The 8,825-nt window shown below is 52.7% G+C and overlaps 1 protein-coding gene across 8 annotated transcripts in view; it reads right to left on the reverse strand.

Annotated features, from left to right (window-relative positions):
• The window catches only part of Morn1 (MORN repeat containing 1), a 57,189-nt gene extending 48,457 nt beyond the window's left edge, over nucleotides 1-8,732 (reverse strand). For 6 of the 8 annotated variants that reach the window (XM_029555863.1, XM_029555862.1, XM_008852640.3 and 3 more), the window contains exons 1-6: nucleotides 8,630-8,732; nucleotides 7,179-7,250; nucleotides 5,308-5,406; nucleotides 4,509-4,619; nucleotides 3,331-3,421; nucleotides 2,652-2,739 (exon numbers count right to left, since the gene is read on the reverse strand). In XM_029555863.1, the coding sequence (XP_029411723.1) occupies nucleotides 2,652-2,739; nucleotides 3,331-3,421; nucleotides 4,509-4,619; nucleotides 5,308-5,406; nucleotides 7,179-7,250; nucleotides 8,630-8,702 (534 nt within the window). In that variant the 5' untranslated portion in view covers nucleotides 8,703-8,732. The remainder of the gene's footprint in view (nucleotides 1-2,651; nucleotides 2,740-3,330; nucleotides 3,422-4,508; nucleotides 4,620-5,307; nucleotides 5,407-7,178; nucleotides 7,251-8,629) is intronic. The other 2 variants (XM_029555859.1, XM_029555861.1) reach the window with 2 other exon arrangements.
• Between the last annotated feature and the right edge of the window lie 93 nt (nucleotides 8,733-8,825).

An 8,825-nucleotide genomic window follows, 5' to 3' on the forward strand; every position in this document is an offset into this window, starting at 1 on the left:
CTCACTATGTAGACCAGGCTGGCCTTGAACTCACAGAGATCCCCTGCCTCTGCCTCCAGAGTGCTGGGACTAAAGGCGAGTGCCACCACACCCAGCCTGAAAGGGGGGACTTTGATCTGCCTTGCCAAGGCTGTTATGAAAGGTATGGAAGGATGTAGAATTTGGCCTGTGTGTGCAGGCACAGGTCCTCTGGTCACTTGAGTTCCTGACTGGCTGCTTGGCCATGAGCTGGGGTTGGGCCTGTGTGGACTGAGCTGAGGGGACACACATTTTCCCAGGCCCCCTCTGGAGGGGGTAGCTTTTGGGAAGTGTCCTGTGGAGTTCAAGGTTCCAGCCCCAGGGGGAAAGCCATGCCGATATGAACGGTTCCAGTCTGTGTTGCAGTACCGAGTGCTTGCTGCTTGTTCTGGCACTCGGGTTTCAGCTGTGGCCCAGAGGCCCAGGGGCCTAGAGGCCCAGAGGATTTCTCATCCGAAGTTGGAACAAGGATCCAAGGCTGGGCGCAGTGTTGGTGAGCAGGTGTGGGCTGCCCCCTGGTGGAGATGCTGAAGGCTGCATCATTCATGGTCCTATCTCTTGGCTGTGCCACAAATTTCAGGTTTCAGAAGAGGAAGGCCGGGCAGAGAGCCCCAGCCGCTGATGATCAACTGGGCAGTCACCTACAGCAGTGAAGCCCTGCTGGTGGCCAGAGGACTTGTGGGGCAGAACCACCTCTGGGAACAAGACTGGAGGGAGCACAAAGCCTGTGAGTCTCCCTCCCCTTGCCTAGGTGGTGGTGGTAGTGTCTCTCTGGGCTGTTCGTGTCAGTTCCTCCTGGTCCCTGAGCAGCTGGGTGAGCTCTGGAGGGACCTGGTGGGGCATTGCAGGGAAGGGAGGGTTGGGTACATGGATTGGGCTTGGGTGTTAAGGCTAAGGGCTGCTCTGATGCTTCCTGGCCTGGGAAACCATGTCTGGGCTACAGTTTCTCCATCTATAAAACATGCATACAGTTCCTTCACAGAGGTGAGGTGAAGTTTATGGGGATCCACACATGAAAGGCTTGGAACAGTGAACACTGTCCGGAAGGTAGGAAGTAAAACCAAACATGATCTGACAGCTTTGGCCTTGTTCATTATAAATGAGACTGTGAGAAGTGTGGCCAAGGTCATCAGGGACTCTGTCAGTGCAGGACAGGCGGGAAAAGCACGACCCCTCAGGTCCCTTGCATCCTCCCATTGTACATCTGATTTGAGCCTGATTTGGATATGCTGCAAAGGCAGACCCTGTGAAGATGGATGTGAACCCCTCTCCCCATGGGGCAGGGACAGGCTGGTGGCTGGTTACAGTAGTATGTACGGATATAGACTGTATCCATACTCAAGAGAGGTAGCAGTTTCTATATAGACTCCTACAGGAGCCTGGGGCCACTGGCCAGGGCTCTGCTGTCATAGGAGAGGACCTAGGCTGAGATCTACCCATGCACAACTTTCCTGTTCTAGAAACAGGTGAGGTGTCCATGCTGGACTTTCTGTGGCCCCACATCCTACCACCTCTACATCAGTGCTGTGGGTGCTACATAGGCCAAGACAAGACTACCCACCACCCCACTGCCACCAGGGCTATGTGACCATGACTTCTCAGCTTTTAAGCTCCCTGCTCTGCTCTGCCTCTCTACCAGGGAGTCAGGCCCTGAATGTTTCTCCCTGGCCAGTGGGCACATGCTAGCTGTCGGTGGAGGGGTTTTGCTATTTATCCTGGGGCTGGTGGCCTATGGGGAGCCTGTGGTGACCCATCCCCTGAGCTCCTTGCACCTGGGCTATCTACTACAGAAGGCTACCCCAGTGGAGTTACCGCCACCCTTCCTCCCAGGGATGGATGAGCGGCTGAGCTCTTCCAGGTGCCCATCCCTTCCAGTTGTAGCTCTAACTGCCACAAAAAACCTAGCCAGGGATGAGAATCCCACTATTGAGGTCACTCTGCAGTGCAACAGAAAACTAGGTGGTGAGGTAGCTCTGTCGCTCAGGAGTCCAGAGGCTTCAACTCATCCTTTCTTTTGGAGCTGCGGGACACCCAGGAGACCCCTCCCTCACCTGCTCCCTACTCCAGAACTTGTGTTTCCATTACAGCGAGTGGCAGTGCTTAGGCTCCCAGCCTTGGATCCCATCAGGTCCTCCCAGCCAGCCCAGTGACTACTCAAGTGGCAAAGAAGCCCCTGCCACCACAGGTCCCTGGCTCCTGCTTCCTGCTAGGGTTGGTGCAATCAGTCCAGGCACAGGGACACCGGCCCCAGTTCCATTCTGGGACCACCCTGCACCGTAATCCTTGTTTCTTCACTTTTCCTGGCCAGTAACTGTCATGGTTCTCCATAAGCACTAGTGTAGTCAAGTCTCCTGTCCATGAGACCCACTCACCTCTAACGCCTCCCATGAGGGCACATATACACTGGACAGGCCTTGGTTTCCCTTATCAATCTGGCTTTAGGCACAGGGTTTGTTCCCACTGACGACTTACAAAGTGGACAGAAAGTTAGACTGCAGTGGTGGTGGCAATGCATGGATGGGCTGAATGTGGGTCCCTCACCTCTAGAACATGGCCAAATGAAGGGTGGGCAAACACTGAAGTCCCCCACCCCCTTCAGAACCTCCCTTTTCCCTGCAGCGGTAGTGCAGTACCTCATACGTGGAGCCATCGGTATAGCACAGCACCCCATGTCCTTGACGCTGGTCTCGAACCCAGTCACCATCGTACTTGTCACCGTTCCTGAGGGCACAGCACAGGACCCTGAGCTGGAAGCCAGGTGGCTGCGGTGACTCAGACTGGCTCCTCTAACTGGGCAAGCACCACAGGGGTCAAGGCAAAAATAGGCCCTGAACAGATGGTCTGTGAGTTCCTGCTTTGCCAGAACTGGCTCAGGAGGGCTGGCGACAGGCAGGGACATGTCTGCCTGCCCCCCGTGGCAGGGCTCATTTTCCAGGGCATGCTGGGCACTGTGCAGGACGTGTTCAGTGTCTGCTACTTGAAACAGGAGACGACAGAGGGGAAAAAATGGGAGAGGTGAGTCTGCCTATTCCAAGGGTGGGTGTTGGGCAGGAGAGTCTGAACTCAGGCTTATGGCCTCAAACCCAGGGTCTTGGAGGCCACCTTTATACCAGCCTGGTACCACTGTGTTAGGTCCTGGGTTCAACAGAGAGAGAAAAAGAAAGAAACAGCACAGGCTCAGAACGTATTAGGGGCCTGGGGTCTTTTATAGAATCTCCCTTACCCACATCCCTATGGCCATGAACATTCTAGGAAGTATGGGACCACTCCTGTTCCCAAGTGTCAGCATACACATCCAAGACCCATACTCACTTAAAGAACATCTGCCCATGGCCATGTTTCTTGTTGCCATGGAAGGACCCTTGGTACACCTGCCCATCCTGGTCCTCCAGAAACCCCTGTCCTAGTGAAGGAACCAAAATACACCAACTTTATTCTGTGCTTCCTGTTAGGGACAACCCTTCTCCTTCTCCCCTGGCCTCCTGAAAGGGTTCTGCCTACATCCCACTGTTCATCAGCCCTGCTCAGATAGGAGTGGCAGATGCACTTAGGGACAGTCACAGCTACTATTGCCCTTATCAGTAGGCCTGAAAAAGTGATCCAGCCTAGCTCTCACAGGTTCTGAATGGGGGCTCAGACCTGCACCTGAGACCAAAGGTGCTCTGCCATTTGGTGGGCACCATGGTGGTGTGCTTAGGGTCTACTTTGTGTTTAGGTCTCTGAATCCTACTTCATACAGTGAGCACAGCAATGGTCTGTCTGTTACTCATGTAAGACAAGTCAACCTGAAAGGCCAGGGGAAGATAATGAAGATGTAGCTTTGTCAAACTGCTGGTATTCTTGGATTTTGGACAATTCAGAAACCTAAGGGTATTTCTCCCTAACTCAAGCAGATCTAGAGAGAGAAAAGTTGTCTCTACATTCACACATACTAGAACCCACAAGGTTCATCTCCAGGGTGTGGGTGGTCGGGCCTATGGCCTGGCCCAAAGGGACCTTCAATCAGTCCCCAATCCTCTTTGGCTAGCAGACCATGGAGGAAGTGACTGACTGAGGCTCTGGCAGGGCCTTCAGCTTCCTCCTGAAAGCTGCAGGTCTACTGAGACCTTAGGGTGTGGACCTGGCCAAACTGTGGCTGTAGCAACAGAAGTGATCCCCTGTGAAATGGGAAGACCTGCCCCAGGCCAACAGGCTGGACCAGGATTGTCATCAAATAATGAAAAGGTGGCTACTTAATCTCTAAGCTATGGGTGGTATGCATAGCAGACAGTTCAAATGTGACATGTTTCTAAGAACAAGGTAGACAGCTAGCTCCTTGTATACAGGGTCTGATGGGCTGAATTGCACTGTGGGCAGAAAACAGGATGCCAGTCCCCAGCCTTGTCCCAGCCTCTAGATTCAGACAGGCTAGGTCAGTGCTTCTATCACCTGAGCAGACATCAAACCCTAGCTCCCACAAGACCCTGTCCCCAATCCCCTGGGTACCAGACCTTCCCTCAGACCGCCAGAGAACTCCCCTTCATAGTGACCCCCGGCTTTGTACTTCATGATGCCGTGTCCTTGAGGCTCTCCTAAAACAAACTGTCCAGAGTAGGTGTTTCCTAGGGTGAAGAAGAGGGAGAAGTCAGACCACATCCCTGCTGAGCCTGAACCAAAGGTGGTGATAGGTGCCATTTCCAAATGAAGGTCTCTTAGTCTTACTCATTGGTGTGGGCAGTAAGGTGGCCTGGTGATCCCTGCCCTGGCTGGGATGGCAGACTTCCTTAGGAGACTCTCTCTGTGGGCACTGACAAGGAAAGGGCCTTCTTCCCAGGTCTGTGCAGAATAACTGAAGGCTGAGTCGAAGGGAAAAGCTCCCCTAAGCACCAGCTACCCACTGACTGTGAGGTCTGAGGCTCCTGGAGATACCCTTGGCCACTAGCATGGCAGCCATGGAGCAGTTTTCCCACTGGAGATACGACATGGCTAAAATAGCTTTAAAGTAGAAGAAACTAATTTTGAAATGATAGATCTTTATTTCAACCAGGTGTTAATGTGGAAGATCAAGTTAAATGTTAGTAGAGGTGAATACAGAGCCCCAACCAGGGGCCCCTGAGGCACCAGGCTAGAGCTTTCATGAGCATAAAGACCCCAAATTGTCGGGCCTCATGCTGCCTTGCCCCAGCCCCTATGCTGCTGTTCTCTCCATTAGGGGAAGCTGCAGCATCCCATTTAGACATACTACCTTGTGTGTCAAGAAGCAACTTACACCTGAGAGTTTCATAGTTAACAGCCCACCTATGTGCTAACCTGACCAGGCCCAGTGCTGGTAGCCTTCCCCAGTGATCTCTCCATCCACAAATTCACCTTCGTAATAACCTCCATCTTTAAAAAGCAGCTTCCCATGACCTGGTAAGAGAAACCAACGTGCAGTGAACTGATGAGTGGGAGTGTCTGCAGACCAGCCCACGCCCTCTGAGCTTCTTCAGAGTGAAGACCTCAGCTGCTATAGTGGTGCGTGTCTAGTTACTCAGGAGGCAGAGGTTGAAGCATACCAGTTTGAGCCAGCCTGGGCAACATAGTGGGAACTCACATAAAACCAAACCCACTGAAGTGTTCTCGAGTGGCTGCTTCTCAGCTGAAACAACCACAGAGCTAGAAGCCATGCAGATATGACCTTGTCCCCCAACCTCCTTGTGGGACATGGATGACCTTGCCTTTGTTCATGTGAGCACAGGGGAGGGAACATCTAAAAGGCATTCTTTTATCTTTATTTAAAGATGTATTTTATTTATGTGTGTCTGTGTGTGTTTATGTGCATGAGGTTGACTGCAGAGGCTAGAAGGCGTTAGATTCCCTGGGGCTGGAGCTATAGATTATAAGCTGCTCAAAGTGGGTGCTGGGAACCAAACTTCAGTCTTCTGTAAGAGTAGCAAGCATTCTTAACTTCTGAGTCATCTCTCTAGCCCTTGGAGAATGCATTCTTTTTGGTTTTTTTTTTTTTTTTTTTGAGATAAGGTCTCAATATAGTCCAGGCTGGCTGGGCACTCACTATGGGAAGCAGAGGCAGGTGGATCTCTGCGAGTTCAAGGCCAGCCTGGTCTACATAGCGAGCTCCAGGCCAGCCAAGGCCACACAAACAAGAGAAAAAAAAAAAGCTAAAAGATGCTGGGGATAGAGCTCAGGCATCGAGTACTTGCCAAACCCGTACAAGGCCCTGGAATCATACACATAGAAAAAGATAAGACGTAAAGAAAACACTGGCAGAGGGTGAGTGGTGCAGTACACTTGGGAGGCTGAGGCAAGAGGATTGCAGGTTCAAATCTAGCCTCAGCTACAGAACAAGATCCTGTCTCAAAAACAAGAGAAGAAAATTCTGGTAGCCAACCATCTAGAGGAAAACAGGTGGTACTGAGAGGGCAGAAGCCTCAAATGGAAAGCAGCCAGTAGGCCTGGACACTGGGAAGTCTGGAGCAGAGGCATCCACAGCACGTTTCTGCTACGTGTGGTGGCCATCACAGGGGATGCACTTTATGCTTTTTTTTCTCTATCGCTTGAATTTTCTACAAAAGTAGGTCATTTCTTTATGATCAGAAACGAAACATAAAGCCAACTTCCTTTGCCTGTGAGTATGTAAGTAACTTGGGAAAACACAACAGAACCTCATACTGGTAAAGAGAGGCCTTTCCCCAGCATGGACCGATTTAATTTGTCTTATAGCAAAAGCAACACATGGTTTTCTATAAATTATAACACTGCTACAGGCATGGAGAGGGAAACTAGATTCTTTCTCTCCCTTGTTTGGCCATACTATAAATAAGTCCATTTTCCTTTACCAATTTTGTTTCTTAATTCACTAAAGCTGAAGGTGAGGGACCTGAATGTCTGACAACTAATGTGTGGCATGTCATGGTGGTTGTGTGTTGGAGGTGTGTGACTCTGGACCTGTGGCCCCTCCCTATCCCTCTCACCATGGCTGGGGCAGCACCAGCATGGGCACCAGGCCTACTAGACCTGGTCTTGCATATGTTCCAGCTTGAGTCTGTGTGCGCAGACACACACAGGAACCAGTGTGCAGGCACAGCACTGGGCAATGCCTGGTATGACACCTGCCTTCCCACACTTCCCAGAAAACTGGCTCTGAGCTGCAAGGGTCTGGGGGATGACCAGAGGCTGCTTACCGTGTTTCTTCCCTCCCTTCCATTCCCCTTCATATCGGAAGAAGGAATTTGGGTATACGTACACGCCATAGCCTGAATATTGAAAAGATGAACACAGTCACTTATTGACATTAACAGACATACAGCTGATAGGACTGCTCAGGGTCGGGAGTAGTTTGCAGGTTCCTCCCAGCTTCTCAGCCCTACTGCTAACTGCTCCAGATGTGTGGGGGGTCAGTTCTGTGTACTGCTGGCCCACCCTTCCTTGGTGTCCCCTGTTAATACTAAGGAATACGAGGCCTGGCAAGAGGTAGGCTAGGTCTGAAATGGATGGAGGCTCTTTTATTTTTAAAAATATTTTATTTGGGGCTGGAGAGATGGCTCAGCGGTTAAGAGCACTGACTGCTCTTGCAGAGGACCCAGGTTCGATTCCCAGCACCCACATGGCAGCTATGAACTGTCCTGAACTCCAGTTCCAGGGGAATCCGAAGCCCTCTTCTGACCTCCGTGGCAATGCACCACACGGTTGCACTCACATACATGCAGGCAGTACACTCATACACATAAAATAAAAAAAATATTTTAAAAAATATTTTAAGCTGGGTGTGGTGGCATACGCCTGTAGTCCCAGCACTTGGAAGGCAGAGGCAGGCGGATCTCTGTGAGTTCAAGGCCAGCCTGGTCTACATAGTAAGTTCCAGGAAACAGCTGGGACTACAGAGAGACCCTGTCTCAAAAAGACAAAAAGAAAAAAACTTGTATGAGTGTTTTGCTTGCATGAAGATAGGTGCATCCGTGGTGTACAATGTGCACGGAGGTCAGAAGAAGGCTTCGGATCCCCTGGAACTGGAGTCACAGACGGTTGTTAGCCACCGTGTGGGTGCTAGGAATCGAACCCAGGTACTCAACCGCTGAGCCATCTCTCCAACCCCGGATACAGGCTCTTGAGAGGAGGGATTCAAAAGGTGGTGGTGAGGGCAGGGAGGTGGTGGAACATCAGTGAGGTAGAGAGCGGAGCCCTCCTGTCCCCTCCAGACAAAGTCCACACTTAACCAAAGGCCTCCGGGCTAGCCTCTTTTCCCACGCTGGTGAGACCCCACCCCAAGCCCCAAGCTCTCAGCTCTATGGACCGGCAGGCCGCCCCAGCTCTACCTGCCTGCAAGTCGCAGGCTGGGGCCGGCAGCCCGTGACCCCAGTGTGAACTCTGAGCTCCTCTCCGCCGTTTCTCCGGCTTTAAGACAACTTCCCACCAGACCGCATCGTGGGCTGCATTCTCCCTCCTGGCATGCCCGCCTTGCCCAGCCTGGCCCGGATCTTCCTGCGCCCCTGGGGCAGGGCTCACCCCGCAGCCTACACACGCCGAGGGACCCCAAGGCGGCCGCGGCCGGGGAGCCGGGATGAGCCCTAGCCGGGCCACAGGCCCCACCTCGCCCTCCCGAGCAGCCGAGCTTCAGGGGACACGCAGCCCGTACCGTCCCGCGGCGGCCGCCTCGACGATTCCCGGCGCTGCCGGAGCGAACCCGGGCTCGGACCAGCTGCCGCCATCTTGCCGCCAAAGGTTCCCTAGCAACGCCCAAGCCGTCTACCATTCGGCGCTGGTCGTCACGGGGCGTGGCCTGCAGGCTGGGCTACCCCGTGACGCGGAGCCGCGGCGTCTGCTCGAAGTCT

Source organism: Nannospalax galili, unplaced genomic scaffold, assembly GCF_000622305.1.
Source record: "Nannospalax galili isolate Female #2095 unplaced genomic scaffold, S.galili_v1.0 scaffold806, whole genome shotgun sequence".
Lineage (NCBI taxonomy): Eukaryota > Metazoa > Chordata > Mammalia > Rodentia > Spalacidae > Nannospalax > Nannospalax galili.